General features: G+C 46.3%; 1 protein-coding gene and 1 long non-coding RNA gene across 2 annotated transcripts in view; one reads left to right on the top strand and one right to left on the bottom strand.

Annotated features, from left to right (window-relative positions):
* Nucleotides 1-6,897, top strand: part of GPD1 (glycerol-3-phosphate dehydrogenase 1) — a 20,164-nt gene extending 13,267 nt beyond the window's left edge. The window contains exons 5-8 of the mRNA XM_080994919.1: nt 1,822-1,934; nt 2,525-2,758; nt 4,981-5,087; nt 5,752-6,897. Of these exons, the coding sequence (XP_080851045.1) occupies nt 1,822-1,934; nt 2,525-2,758; nt 4,981-5,087; nt 5,752-5,848 (551 nt within the window). The 3' untranslated portion in view covers nt 5,849-6,897. The remainder of the gene's footprint in view (nt 1-1,821; nt 1,935-2,524; nt 2,759-4,980; nt 5,088-5,751) is intronic.
* Nucleotides 727-16,198, bottom strand: LOC308471221. Its single transcript, XR_013982808.1, has 2 exons — nt 16,017-16,198; nt 727-1,346 (listed from the first exon to the last, which is right to left on the bottom strand). It is a non-coding gene; the product is annotated as an uncharacterized lncRNA (long non-coding RNA).

Here is a 16,198-nt window from a genome sequence, read left to right as displayed (position 1 = left end):
ACTTGGAAGGGAACACAGAGAGCCCTGGCGTCTCTCCCTTGCTGTATGTCAGATATGTGTCATCTTAACAACACTGCAGGGGTTTCGGAAGGGTCTGAAAACGTTGTCTTTTTATATGAGCCTCTCAGCTGTGAGATTGTTTTATTCGCTAGATTGTTCTGTTTTTTGCTGACTTACATTGTTCACCCATTGTAGGGTGGTGGTGGTTGTTTTTTAAAAAGTTGTAAGGAGCTTTGATTCAGTTTGCTTAAATATATCACACTGATTAGGTTAAAATACATCACATCACTTAAGGAATTAATCAAGTTAACTACATATCCAGAGCAAAGGGTGTCCTTGAAACACCTGCATGCATATTCCTGAAGGGGTTAAGCCTTCTTGAGCTGTGGATCCAACACATGAATGTGGATGTTGAAGGAAGCACATTGGTTGTATTGGCTTCACACAACAGCGGCAGGGAAACACGGAAGAACCTTAGCAAGTGCAACCGTGTAAAAATGCAGAGCTGCTCTTGGCCATCGCTAGGGGTAACTGTAATGGCCCACTGCCCTGTTACTCTTGGTTGGATCCAGTAGGGGGAGCAGCACAAAGAGGATGATTCTTCTTCCTCTTTGGCGATCACTCATAGCCGAGTAAGATTGTCTTCCATGGGCAGCCAATTTTCAGAAGGACAGTCCACAGGGCATTAAAGGGCAGAGAGGATGTGGAGATACATCAACAGGAAAATTGGTTTTGGGCGCTTTATTATACTACATAAAGGAACATACAAAGCTCCAGGATAGAGTATTTGCCCCTCTAGCCCAGTATTGTCTACTCCCCGTTGGCAGGGGCTGTCCAGGGGTCTCGAGCAAAGATGGATCTTTCCTGTCACCTGTTGTTGTTGTTGTTTAGTTGTGTCCGACTCTTCGTGACCCCATGGACCAGAGCACGCCAGGCACTTCTGTCTTCCACTGCCTCCCGCAGTTTAGTCAAACTCATGCTGGTAGCTTCGAAAACACTATCCAATCATCTCGTCCTCTGTCGTCCCCTTCTCCTTGTGCCCTCCATCTTTCCCAACATCAGGGTCTTTTCCAGGGAGTCTTCTTTTCTCATGAGGTGGCCAAACTATTGGAGCCTCAGCTTCACGATTTGTCCTTCCAGTGAGCACTCAGGGCTGATTTCCTTAAGAATGGATAGGTTTGATCTTCTTGCAGTCCACGGGACTCTCAAGAGTCTCCTCCAGCACCATAATTCAAAAGCATCAATTCTTTGGCGATCACCTCTTAACCTGATCAATTTTAACTGGAGGTGGCAAGGACTGAATGCTATGCAAAACATGTGGTCTTCTGCTGAGCTACAGTCTCTCCCTGCAGAGAAGAGGAAAGAAGAGTATCTGATTTGTTAATAAGTTCCAGGTTCTTCAGAGAGCAACTGGAACAAGCTCTATTCACTTCCAGACACCTTCAGTGCAGCCCCCTCCCCGGCCAGAGTTTCCCAGATTTGTCATATTATTTGTTAATTATGGTTACAAATGCCCCTTCTGTTGAACCACTGCAGCATTATAAAGCATGGAACCCTTCTTTTGGAGCCCCCCCCCCCACCCTTATACTTGAGCCTGATAATTATACTTCTAATTTTGATAACCCTGGGGGAGGGAAAAATGAGGGATCCATTGGTTGCCATGCAGGTGGGGAGAGTGGAGGCATCATTTCCTCTGGCAAGCAGAAATGCTTCCACTGTTGGAAGCATCAGAAGAGTGAGATGTCCAATTCCTCCCTTGGGTTTTAGAGAGGCAAGGAGCAAGGCGGTGTCTACTTATGCCCATGTCTTACCTCTTTGCAGGCTGCAAGAACCTAGAGCACGGACAGATCCTGAAGGAGCTGATGCAGACACCGTGTTTCCGAATCAGTGTGGTGCAAGAATCGGACACCGTAGAAATCTGCGGTGCCCTCAAGGTGTGGGAATAACCAGGCTACCAGCGGTTTGGCAGCTTCCGCATGGGGTGTGGCTTGCTGCCAAGGGAGGTCTCTGCTGGCATGATGGCATTGCACAGAAGAATGGGAGACCTGTGGCCTTCCAGATGTTGTTGGGTTCCCAACTCCCGCGAGCCCCAGCCATCATGGTCAACTATTAGGTATCATGGGATCTGTAGTCCAGCAACATCTTGAGGGCCTCAGATTCCCCACACCTGGCCTAAAGCTTCTGTTGACCTCCCAAGTACATACATACATGCACACAGAGTCTGTACAACTATAGATGCAAAGTTATGACTGTTTGGGAAGCCATGCTGCCTCACCAGGGAGCGGGAGCAGGTGGGGGACTTGATGGGAACTTCTCCAATGAAATGCCCTTTACATTATATGCTTGCTGGAGAGAGGTGGTTTCTAGAGAACCCATCTCTGATGCCATCCTTTCATGGGAGCCATCATTTGTAGCCCTGCTTAGAAGACCAAAGGTTGATCTATCTACTCCCTGCCTTAAATAATTGCAAGGCTAGCACCGGCCAGAGCCTTTTTGGTTATCAACCTATGTTCTTCCTCCTTAGAACATTGTGGCTGTTGGGGCTGGTTTCTGCGACGGGTTGGGCTTTGGAGACAACACCAAGGCAGCGGTAATCCGCCTGGGCCTGATGGAGATGATCGACTTTGCCAAAATCTTCTGCAAGGGCTCCGTCAGTTCTGCCACGTTCCTGGAGAGCTGTGGGGTTGCCGACCTCATCACCACCTGCTATGGGGGCCGTAACCGAAAAGTGGCAGAGGCTTTTGCCAAGACCGGCAAGGTAAGTAAGCATTTGCATAGGGCTCTTTTTAAGGTTGTCAAATATCTCTCAAGGAAAACTCTTACTGTAGTGCAATAAGACAGTATTTCGCAAAGCTTTTAAAATCCCACTTTATGCAGTGCATAGAGTGCTTCAAACATCGGTAATTCAAAATTCTGTAAGGGAGGCCAGTATTATTTTTCTATATTCAATCCGCTTTTTTTCGACACAAAAAGGTGCCAGAACACACCTCCCTCAGAAGACACACTCCAGAGCCCAAAGAGCATCTCTTCTCCTTGTTATCCAGAAGCTTGTTGAGGGGATGCTCAGGTCGAGGTGAGGGGAGCCTTCTGTGCTTCAGCTAAGCACCTTAAAGCGCTCCCCACAAGCACCTCTCTAGCTTGTGTGAGTTGCAGCAGCTTGGGGGCTTGCTCAGGTGAGGTGCAACTTTCCCAAACGTCAGCTGTTAGGTGGGAGGCTGAAAAGCGTCAACAAAGCCAAAGGAATGTGACCTGTTCTAGCCTGGCAAAGAGAGGTGACCAATCACCTCTCTTATGATGATGATGATGGTGGTGGTGGTTTATTTATTGCTTTAATGCCAAAATAGTCTTCTAATCAGTTTGCAATGATGAGACACCAATCACACACGCATTAAAATACAAACATCCATCATTAAAATGTACAATGAAACAATCCTATTGAAAGGTACATGGGGAAATGGTTTTGGAAACCGAAGAGCTATTCGATTCCAGGCAGCTGCTATGAGAGCAACAGCCACACAGTTCCCAGCCAATGGCTTCCAGGGGGTAATTCTAGCCAGAGTGCAGTGAAGACTCCTATCCTTGTCTTCAAATTCGAGTTGGGCATTAAAGAGAGAGAGAGAAAAAAACAGTTGGGTTTGCACAAAATATCCACATCCCTTGCCAAGGACATTTGACTTCAATCTTTGTTGCAATGCTTGTTTTGATGTCAACACTGGGTATTTCACAAAATTTGGGAAGCGGCAGCAATCGAGATCTGCAGGGTGACTGCAGGGAAGGAAAGGTGGACTAGCAAAGCTTGACACCAGGGCAGGCCTGATGGTGCAAATGCTTTCCTGGGGCAACAGTATTTTAGGAACATAGTAAAGCAACATCTAAGAGGCAAGCTGCAGGATTCCTTGCAGTGGATGCCAGGAAGCTACTTGCATATTGTGTGTAGAGGAGAGGTTTGGTTTAGGCTGGCCTTGTTCGATACTGTCACCTCTCTACAGCTAGGCATACTGGCCTGGCCAGTATCAGAGTTGTTTTTTAAACAACAACAACAATCAAGCAATATATAAATTTCAGGAAATAATAAATAAATATGATGTTTTCATCTCCAGCAGGGATATCTTACACATTCTTAGAACATTTAAACTGGCTTTGTACTTCAGCCGCTGCCATGGCTTCTCCCAGGGGTGGGTGGCGCCATGGTCTAAACCACTGAGCCTCTTGGGCTTGCCGACCAGAAGGTTGGTGGTTCGAATCCACGCGACGGGGTGAGCTCCCGTTGCTCTGTCCCAGCTCCTGCCAACCTAGCATTTCAAAAGCACACCAGTGCAAGTAGATAAATAGGTGCCACTGTGGCAGGAAGGTAAATGGTGTTTCTGTGCACTCTGGCGTCCGTCACGGTGTTCCATTACGCCAGAAGCGATTTAGTCATGCTGGCCACATGACCCGGAAAGCTGTCTGTGGTCAAACACCGGCTCCCTCGGTCTGAAAGTGAGATGAGCACAGCAACCCCAGTCACCTCTGACTGGACTTAACTGTCCAGGGGTCCTTTACCTTTTACCTGTGACTACTCCCAAGGAGTCATGGTATGTGTAGTTGGTAAAGCTGCCGAAAAGTCTGTTAGATCCCTACTACAGATATGATCACGCCTAGCTGAACTGGTTTAGAGAGATGATAAACCTGTGGCCCTCCAGCTGTTGGTTGGACTACAACTTCCATCATCCCTGACCACCGGCCATGATACCTGGAGCTGATGGGAGTCAAGTAACATCTTGAGGACCATAGTTTTCCCATCCCTGGTTTGCAGGTTCCCCAGGGCAGAGAGTCCAGCATCTGAATCTCTTTAACTCTGTGTGACATAAGATATGTCCAAAGAGAAGCACAGAGAAGGACGTCCTTCTCTGGATCAACCTTCTAGGATTCGCCCAACTTGGGGAGGAAGGCTGTGCCAAGCAGCCACTCATACTTGGAGATCTGTCTTGCATCTTGCAGTCTATCGAGCAACTAGAGAAGGAGATGCTCAATGGGCAGAAGCTGCAGGGCCCTCAGACATCAGCAGAGCTGAACCACATCCTGAAGAGCAAGAATCTGGTCGACAAGTGAGTCCCGTGTGACCTTTTTTCTCTGTTTTGCTTGCCATCAATATGTATGCTGCAATGGCACCCATTGGATTGGTGTAACAATCAGCAATGGGCTTGTTTCTAGGGCTGTATGCAAATTCTTGGATTGGTTGATGCACTGATTACTCAATCCACCAATTCAATAAATTTGCATGTTACTAAAATCTAAGTATGGGAGGTCTATTTTGAGATAATAAAGAAAATGTGAATTGACTATTTGATAAACAAAAGCAACCACTTGTGGCTGAAAGTGCCAGCTTTGATTTTCGTCTCTTTTGTTTGTTGCAGTGGCCCTTAACCCTCATCAATTAAAACTGGCTGTATACAAATAAAACTCTGCTCAGAAATAAGTCCCACTGAGTTCAGAGGGGCTTGCTTTCAGTTAAGTGTGTGAAGGATTGCAGCCTGAAGCTCACCACTCTATTTATTTGCACTTCCAGAAGTACAGGGCAACAACACACCCCTAAGACCTCATGAAGTTCCATATTTTATTTACAGGCAAATCACTGGTCCCTCCAATGCTCTTCCTAGTGTCACAGCAGGTTTCTCAAACTCGCCCTTTTGCAAGTTTTCATTTTCCTAGCAAGCTTTGCTACCTGTGTGAGAGTTAAATCTCATTTACCGTCTTTTCTCCCCACTGCAGATTCCCTCTTTTCACTGCTGTCTACGAGATCTGCTACACTGGCAAACCTGTCTCCGACTTCATCAAGTGCCTGCAAAACCATCCTCAGCACTTTTGATGGGCTTCCAGTCTTGCTCCTACAAAGAAAGGGGTTTGGGAGGACTTCCTGTTTCCCCACTGCCATCCCAACATGAGAAGAGGGACCCAACACAGAGCACGGGGCAAACAAGGGAGGACTCATCAAAGAATCATAGAATAGTGGAGTTGGAAGGGACACTAAGAGTCATCTAGTCCAAACCCCAGCAATGCAGGAAACACAGCTACATAATCCCAGACAGATGGCCGTCCAACCTCTGTTTAAAAACCTCCGGTGAAGGAGAGTCCACCACCTTTTGAGGTGGTCCGTCCCACTGTCAAAACAACTCTAACCACCATGAAGGTACTGGATCAACTCTTTTGCCAGGGAGTTTCTGCCATTTACCAATCTCACCTTAAATGGACAAAAGTTGCCTATGTTGAGTCAGTCTCTTGTTTTGCTCTTCTTAGATTCCAGAGCATCCAACTTCTCGGCACACATAGCAGGCAAAGCTTTGGCTTTTATCTTTTCTCTTGAGGAGAGAGAGAGAGAGAATTTCTTCTGCCTCTTCTCTGTCACATTTCTCCGACTTGATTTTGACTTCTCTGGGTTCAGGCTTGAACCCTGCCAGTTTTGCCTGCCTTAAGGGCTTGTTTAAAGTCAGTAATTGGGAGAGGGGACAGGAAGCAAATTCCGATTACAGGTAAACCACCATTTATGCACGTTCAATATGTGTGTGGCTATGCATACATGCATCGCTTCAAACCCAGAAGTTATCTGAAAACAATCACAAAAAGGGGACGAACAGGGTGTCTGCAGGCTTCTTCAAATATACGCAATTTCACTTAAATGAACGGTGCCTCGGAACATAACCCCTGCGTAAATGGGGGGTTGCCTGCATTATTATTTTTTACTCCATGCCTGGAACGCAAGGAACCCCAGGCATGATTTAAAAATAGCTGCTAGGGTTCTCTCCCCAGACAAGGCTTGACCTCAGCATCCCTGGTATCCATGGGAACGGGAACTGTAGCCCTGAATGTGAATATTTGTCTTTTTGAAAAACAAATATTAAAGTGAGAAACAAGAAATAATACAGATTAGTTGTTTATCATTCTTCAAAGACCTGGCTGAACTTCACAGCACGCTATGAAAGGGGGAAGGGCGGATTTCATAGAAACATAGAACTCTAAAGTTGGAAGGGACCACACCGATCGTCCATCCCCTGCAATGCAGTAATCTTTTTTGCCCAACGTCTGCTGACCGAGCTATCCTGCCAGCACAAAGGTACGGATGATTATGAGAACAGAAGCAGCATGTTAGGAATATTCTGGGTATGTGGTTTTGGGGTGGCTTTGGCATCTTGGCCAGAATAATTCTTCAGTTTTAGGGGGCTGAAGATGGATGGGGTGAAGCAAACTCTGCTCATTTCACGAGGTGCTCGCTTTCCCAGTGCTGTAGCTGAGTTGCCTTCCTCATTTTGGAGTGACCTTTCCAGCCCTTCCCAACCCCCAACCCCACCCTCCAGCAACTTAATCTGCTGATGTGGCAGGAGTCGCTGTGCCTTTTATTAGATGCTCAGAATCACTGGACACCCTGTGACCTTTCTATTCAGACAGCCCCCAAAAAATTAAATTAAAGATAAATAAATTGGAAGGATGGGAGAGGGCCCTATTTCCCACTCCCCAAATCAAAGGTGACACTGGCTCTGGGCCTTTTCGTTCAGGGGTCAGCAAACTTTTTCAGCAGGGGGCCGGTCCACTGTCCCTCAGACCTTGTGGGGAGCCGGACTATATGGGGGGGGGGGATGAACGAATTCCTATGCCCCACAAATAACCCAGAGATGTATTTTAAATAAAAGGGCACATTCTACTCATGTAAAAACACACAGATTCCCGGACTGTCTGCGGGCCAGATTGAGAAGGCGATTGGGCCGGATCCGGCCCCAGGCATTCGTTTGCCTACCCATGGTTTATTCTCTACTGGGGGAGATGGGAGGGATCTGCAAATATCAATACGTGCACCCTTCTCCAGGAAGCATTATCCATCTTCTCATATATCAGCTTCCCTTCCTCTTCAAAAAGAAGTTCCAGCCATTTGGTGGCTCATCACCTCTGCTCTCTCGATTCCACAATCAATGCATTTTAACTCAGGATGCAGCTCTTTCTGCCATCTGCCTAACACACTATCAAGGAGACATACATCACACACATCTTTAAATTCCAGCCCGGAAGGGGAGCAGGGAGCATTTGTGCAACACACCTACACACTGCTGCCAACACACTAACATGTCGCGACACACTGTTTGGAAACTCTGCTCTAAGGCCAACTCACAAGTAGACCCCACGTGCTCCATGGAAGTACACCTGGCTGTTCCTAGACTGAAAGGGGCCGTTTAGGAGAATCAGCAACTCTGTCTGGATGCTGAACATTTTCCAGACCGACATAAGGCCCTGGATGGGTTTAGCTCAGCTAACAGTACCTACAAACCAATACCACTAATGTGCTACTTGCTCTGCAGCATTCAAATTTCCAGCACCATCTACTGTGTAACTTGGCAATGTTAGCAGAGTATTACTTAAATTCAGAATGCACACAACCTTCCTCAGTAAAGCAAGGTGTAAGAAACAGGCAAACTTCACACCACCCCAACCTCCAAGTAGTGCAAGATTCCAGGGTTCTGTTTCCTTGGAATGAGGGACCGCAGAGACCGTAGTGTCTTTATGATATATGACTTATTTACGCATATATGCAACCTGAGCCTACAATGGAGGAGCTCGCAGCATTAACATCACGAGAGTGTATTGTTCCTCCCATAAAGGTACAGGTGTCCTGTCTCTCTTTTGCATGTGGTTACCCGTAACCTTTAGTGGTTCCCCGTTGTACTATCAAGTAGAAGAAAGTAATCCCGATATGGCAGAGAACTCGCATTCACTTGGTAGAAACTGTGTATAGCTTGAAACTGGGTGAGCTGCTCTTTGAAAGTCTCCTAGGTCTACATGGCACTCTCCCTGCCCTTTGCAGTTGCTATAAAAAGGTCTCCCCTTTGCCATTTGGAGTTATGTTCTGCCAGCACAGCAGCCTGTTAAGGGCTGTTCTCAGTTTTAAGAAGGGACAGGCCCAGTGTAAGTGAAGGTATAATATTTACTGGGGTTTGCTGGTACAGAGGCTTGGCACAGGGGTGGACTTTGGTAATATGGTGCTCTGAGTGAGGATGAAATCTGGGGCCTGCCCTACCAATATTATTTTCACAAAAAATCATTTTGGTACAGTTGCATTATTATGGATCTTCTCAACAGAATCATAGAATTATAGAGTTGGAAGGGACTCTGTGAACCATCTAGTCCAACCCCTGGCAATGCAGAAATATTCAACTGTCCCTTACGGGGATCGAACCTACGGCCTTGGTATGATCAGCACCATGCTCTAACCAACTGAGCTATCCAGTTATTATTCTTTTGTGCCCCTTCGGCTTGGCTTAATGTGTGGGGGAACCGCCTGCATCATTCTAAGTCTGGTGCTACTTGGAACTACTGAGAATACCCTACACCAGTGTGGTGTAGTGGTTAAGAGCGGTAGACTCATAATCTGGGGAACCGGGTTTGCATCTCCGCTCCTCCACATGCAGCTGCTGGGTGACCTTGGGCCGGTCACACTTCTTTGAAGTCTCTCAGCCCCACTCACCCCACAGAGTGTTTGTTGTGGGGGAGGAAGGGAAAAGAGAATGTTAGCCGCTTTGAGACTCCTTAAAGGGAGTGAAAGGCGGGATATCAAATCCAAACTCTTCTTCTTCTTCTATTCTCCTCTGAGGAGCAGACAACTTTCACTATGTGTTGTCTCACATAATAACGACACAACTCGCCATGCCTGCAATGGACTCAGCTACAACATGACACTTATTTGGCAAGCGCGAACCCTGATGCAGAAGACAAAGCCAAGAAGATAAAATTTGGCTCCTGCTAGACTCCTTCACTATTTCCATGGTGGAAAAGAAATTTAAAAAACTGAAAGCCATGCTGGGAGAGACACAAAGGTACAATCAGAAACTAAGATTAGACAGACACCTCCAGGCTATTATTATTATTTAATTGTGGGCATACTCTGCCACACACCATTAATTGCAACATGCTGTGCATTACCCAGCCAGATGGGTGGGGTATAGATAATAAAATTATTATTATTATTATTATTATTATTATTATTATTATTATTGATCATCCACACATCATTCTGCTTTATCAGTGGTTCTGCGATGCCTCCCCACTCTTAGCGCACTACAGCACAACAACAGCATCCCTCCTCCAAAAAATATAGAGGAAAAATTGTGGTATGCAAAGTTATAGGATTTCAACAGGAAGCTACAGGAAATGCCCTGATTAGAAAGGATGCAGCAGGCCAGCCCTGAAACATTTGCACTGTTATATATAATCCCATAGAACCAATCCAATACTGTCATTGCAAATCAAAATGCATGCACCATAAAAAAGATGATGTCTGGGAGCCCCTCACCCCAAGTGGTAAAGAGAGAACTACTCTGAGCACACTTAGAAATTCCAGACTGCCAACGTGAAATCCCCTTTAAAATCCCAGGGTAGTTTCTCCTTGATAACAGTGGTTGTTGTGTGACTGGGGAGTTGGTACACAAGATCACAAAGCACCAGCTCCTAATTACTAGTGCAATCGGCAGGTTTGCAAGCTTTAGTTAAGTACTCCCAACGATACAGTTCCACACATGTTTACCTGAGAGTAAAGTCTACTGAAGACTATGGGATTTGCTTCCATGTAAACATACATGAAGGGACATGAGTGGCATTGTGGTCTAAACCACTGAGCCTAGGGCTTGCCAATCAGAAGGTCGGCGGTTCGAATCCCCGCAATGGGGTGAGCTCCCGTTGCTCGGTCCCAGCTCCTGCCAACCTAGGAGTTCAAAAGCACGTCAAAGTGCAAGTACAGTGGTACCTCGGGTTAAGTACTTAATTCGTTCCAGAGGTCCGTTCTTAACCTGAAACTGTTCTTAACCTGAAGCACCACTTTAACTAATGGGGCCTCCCGCTGCCGCCGCAGCATGATTTCTGTTCTCATCCTGAAGCAAAGTTCTTAACCCAAGGTACTATTTCTGGTTTAGCGAAGTCTGTAACCTGAAGCGTCTGTAACCTGAAGTGCACGTAACCCGAGGTACCACTGTAGATAAATAGGTACCACTCTGGCGGGAAGGTAAACGGCATTTCCGTGCGCTGCTCTGGTTTTGCAGAAGCGGCTCAGTCATGCTGGCCACATGACCCGGAAAAACTGTTTGCGGACAAACGTCGGCTCCCTCAGCCAGTAAAGCAAGATGAGCGTCGCAACCCCAGAGTCATTCACGACTGGACTTAACTGTCAGGGGTCCTTTACCCTTTTAAACATACATGGGCTCAGGCTAAACAGGGGCACCAGATTTGGGGGGCTGAGACAAGGTATGCAGAAGTCTTCTCTCCACCCCTAAGTCCTTTCTTAACCCACCCAAGGGCTACACTTGGTCAGCTGCCAGAGCAGCCTTTCCTCTGGGCCACCTACAGATCTTGAGACATATCAAGTAGCCCTGTGCTGGCAAGGTCAGCAACATTTTAGGGTAACTATAAATAGCAGCTCTAGAGCTGGCAGCCCAGGCCAGCAGAGTTTTAACTATTGCACCTCTCCATCATAACAAGGTTCTTCACTCCTGCAAGAGCAAATCAACTCAAATCCTTATTTGGCGGCGGTGGTGGGGGGGGGGGGGGTTTGAAGGTCTCACCTAAACTGGAAAAAAAAGTTGTGGGCAACTGCTTTCCTAGAATAGTTTAGCAGGAAAGTGTATGATTTTTGTTGTGGTCTGATAATGTTGCTTTTTAAGTCAGCCACTGAGTGTTTTGGGAGTTTATCCTTTTAATGTGTGATGTTTTAGTAAGTTTTTATATATGTTGGAAGCCGCCCAGAGTGGCTGGTGCAACCTAGTCAGATAGGTGGGGTTTTATTATTATTGCATCCTCCATGCACTGGTACTGTCTGCACAGAGGGACCTGGATTCAGAGGCCAAGACTCCAAAGAGCAAGGCTTTTTCTCAGCCAGAACTTGCAGGAACTCAGTTCCGGCACCTCTCAGGTGGGCACTGTTGCCATTATAAGAGAAAAATAGCACTGTCAAAGAGACTATCTTTATAATATTTCGTCCTACCTTTCTACAGTGGTACCTTGGGTTAAGTACTTAATTCGTTCCGGAGGTCCGTTCTTAACCTGAAACTGTTCTTAACCTGAAGCACCACTTTAGCTAATGGGGCCTCTCACTGCTGCCGTGCTGCTGGAGCACAATTTCTGTTCTCATCCTGAAGCAAAGTTCTTAACCCGAGGTACTATTTCTGGGTTAGCGGAGTCTGTAACCTGAAGCGTATGTAACCTGAAGCGTATGTAACCCGAGGTACCACTGTATTTAAAATGATCCAGATGCCAATTCATAATAAAACAGAAATGCAGGACCTAAGGTGCAATAGAACACAGGGCTCCTTTACCTTTATTCCTTGAGCAGAGGAGAGGATTTTGCCAACAGTAACTTGTTTCGAAACTAGGACAGGGGTTGGCAACCTGCGGCCCATGAGCTGCCCGCTCGGTGAGTCCCCGTGCGCTGCGCTAAACAGGTGCAACACGGAGTGGGGACTTGCTTCCTCGGTGCCGGAAATCGCATCTGCACAGATGCGATCCAGCCCAGGGAGCAATCTCTGCGGGAGTGAACCGGCACAGGCGAGGTAAACCTTGCTGACCCCTGCTCTAGGACAAGACAATTAAAGCACCTTTAGATACCTTCAAAAGATGAGTGCGGAAGCTTCTTGACTTGGCCATTCAGATCTCCTTGCTTTTACAACAAGGGTAACAATGAGTTTGCCTGAGTATATTGTATGTTATCTCCTACTTTAGTCATTTATAATTGGGAACCAAATCAACTTTCTTCCTTCCCATAGTGTTCTGCAATATGCTGGTTTTGCAATTACAATTGTACCTTATTTTGCAACCGGGATCCGTTCCAGAGCCCCAGCCACTAGACGAAAAGGACGCAGGGCGAAGCGCTGCATCTGTGCATGCACGCGGAGCAGTTTGCATTTCTGCGCATGCGCAAAGTGCAATTTAGCGCTTCTGCGCATGTGCGAGCGGCAAACCTGGAAGTAACCCGCTCCAGTACTTCTGGGTTTGCCGCGGTCATTCGCCAGAATGGATGCTTAGACGAGGCAGACTTTGGCGTGTACTAAGATGCAGTAAGTATTTTTAGCCTCTCTTTGCTTAAATGGTTCTTATAACTTTATTTCTATTTAGCTTTGACTATTATTACTAAAGTGCTTTGAAAGAATTTTACTTCACATAGGCCTAATAAGATGTTTGGGCTACACTGTGTCCATATGCAACTGGGTTTGCTGCTTCCATTAGAGATATGTTAAATCTACATTAATAATATTTTTTCCCAAGTACTCGAAAGTTTTTCTTGCAGCAACCCTTTCCAGGGTATGGTCTAAGGGCACATGATGCAGAAGCACAGCAAGTCTCTAGACACGGTTCAGGCAGCTCCCCAAAGGAGGAAGAGCCACACAGAAACTACACGTCCCAACATGCACCGCGGCGTCAAGACATCCTTTTAACTGCCCAAGGTGGGCGGGGGAGAGAATCTAGAAAACTAAAAACAGGTGAAGAGGAGCACTAGACTACTAACATGTAGACTCGCGTACAGAACTCAGTTTCTGAGTTCATTTGGACCCCGTTTTTAGGGGGAACCTAAAAAACAGTGGAGAAATGCAAGGTTTTAGCCTATTTTTAAGCAGCAGCTAATTGCCCGCCCTGCTAGTTAGGAAAAGACGGGAATTTACGATTAGATGCATTTGTTTTGTGTGGGGAAAGTGCAACTGACTGTTTTATTACAGTATCAGTGTCATGGAATTCTACTCAATATTGATCCAGAGCAGAACTCCAACATATAAAATTAAACTTAATTACAAACTTTAAAACTTAAATAAAAAACTTAAACATGTTGCAGGATTCCCCAAAAATAGACCAGAGGCAATTAATATATCATCCAGCAGAGCTGTACTGCTACTGAAGGCAAATGGTCACAAATCCAATACATTCAGGAATGGCACTGTCCTTAAGAAATCCAGTTGCAGCAGACTTAATTTAAACTTACAATAATTTATAATAAGTCTAAACATTAACACTATATATAGCACACCCAGAACCGGATTTAGGTTTGATGAGGTCCTAAGCTACTGAAGGTAATGAGGCCCTTTATATGTCCAGCTATCCTTTGTCAACAACAAATTGTCACTGTTTTTTGTGTTGAATATATGCTATATGGTAATTTATGGACCTAATAGGTATCTAAAGCCATGTGCACATAACAAATAGGAGCCTACACAACACAAAACACTGTTGCTGTATGTAGGTTTTATTTTATTTGTTTTTTATCTTATATTTTGGAAACGTACATCCAGGGGCTTTTTTGCTTTAAATTTTTTTGGGGCCCCCAAGAGAGTGGGGCACTAAGCTATAGCTTGTTTAGCTTGTACATAAATCCGGCACTGAGTCCACACCAGAAGGAAGCTAGAAAGAGAAAATGAAACGCAGGCTCCTCCTGGCCCTACTTCCCCTGTTTCCCCGAAAGTAAGACATCCCCCGAAAATAAGACCTACTTCCAGTTTTGCCTCTCGCTGTAATATAAGGCCTCCCCGATAATAAGGCCACCACGGAATATAAGGCCCCCGAAGCTACCGTAAGGCACTGTACCGTATACAGGTAATAAATTTCCATATTTTTTTTGTTCAACAATAAATGTGTACCGTATTCTTCTTCATGGAAAAATAAGACATCCCCTGAAAATAAGACCTTTGGGAGCAAAAATTAATATAAGACACTGTCTTATTTTCAGAGAAACAGGGTATATAGTCAGCATGACCTCGACAGAAAAGTTAACGGATAAGAGTTGTGGGGTTGTTGGTTTTTTTACAAACATTGTTTTAAACATCCTTTTCCATTCGTTAGCTATCATTTCCCAGGATGAATTTTTGGTTTTTGACCATTTGAAATGCCTCCACGTGCGCATTAACTGGAACCCAGGTGGCGGCAGCCCAAAGCGGATTTGTTGTTGTTTAGTTGTTTAGTCGTGTCCGACTCTTTGTGACCCCCTGGACCAGAGCACGCCAGGCACTTCTGTCTTCCACTGCCTCCCGCAGTTTGGTCAGACTCATGCTGGTAGCTTTGAGAACAGTGTCCAACCATCTCGCCCTCTGTCGTCCCCTTCTCCTTGTGCCCTCCATCTTTCCCAACATCAGGGTCTTTTCCAGGGAGTCTTCTCTTCTCATGAGGTGGCCAAAGTATTGGAGCCTCAGCTTCAGGATCCGTCCTTCCAGTGAGCGCTCAGGGCTGATTTCCTTCAGAATGGAGAGGTTTGATCTTCTTGCAGTCCATGGCACTCTCAAGAGTCTCCTCCAGCACCAGAATTCAAAAGCATCCATTCTTCGGCAATCAGCCTTCTTTATGGTCCAGCTCTCACTTCCATACATCACTACTGGGAAAACCATAGCTTGAACTATACGGACCTTTGTTGGCAAGGTGATGTCTCTACTTTTTAAGATGCTGTCTAGGTTTGTCACTGCTTTTCTCCCAAGAAGCAGGCGTCTTTTAATTCCGTGGCTGCTGTCACCATCTGCAGTGATCATGGAGCCCAAGAAAGCAAAATTTCTCACTGCCTCCATTTCTTCTCCTTCTATTTGCCAGGAGGTGATGGGCCCAGTGACCATGATCTTCGTTTTTTTGAGGTTGAGCTTCAGACCATATTTTGCGCTCTCCTCTTTCACCCTCATTAAAAGGTTCTTTAATTCCAAAGCGGATTACCTGAGCGGAATCCTCTTGCATGCAAGTTTTGGACGACGATGCTATGCCCAACTAAGGGCCGAGGGGACTACACTGCAGGGTTGCCACGGCCTTCACCCACCAGTCGCATTGGCATACGCGGTTCAAACCCCTGAAACTGCTTTCACACACAAGAAGCGCTTCAAAGAGGTTTTTTGGTTTTTGTCTTTTCTGCTAACTTCGAGGCTCTTTTTGTGGCAGGTACATCCAACTCCAAAGGCCACCCCACCCCCAAAAATAACACTGGTTTGTCAAGGGTGCTGGGAATTGTAGCCAAACTACCGTTCCCTGCAAACTTCTGAGGGGAACCCTACCTTTCCTCAATGTATTGGGCGGGTGCCGCCCGGCCGCCGCCATCTCCACTCGTCTGCCTTCCTCAGCGCGCCAAACGGACACGGGCGTTTCCCGCCACGGAACACCGGACTCGCGACTCTTGCCTTTTTCCCAGCTCTATGTCGACGCGCCGCGGCTGGTCTTGCGCGCGGGAGGGGCGAGA

This window comes from Podarcis pityusensis (assembly GCF_964106645.2).
Source record: "Podarcis pityusensis genome assembly, chromosome: 2".
In the NCBI taxonomy this organism is placed as follows: domain Eukaryota; kingdom Metazoa; phylum Chordata; class Lepidosauria; order Squamata; family Lacertidae; genus Podarcis; species Podarcis pityusensis.
The sequence above is the reverse complement of the archived record's forward strand: the minus strand, read 5'-3'. Positions and strand labels throughout refer to the sequence as shown.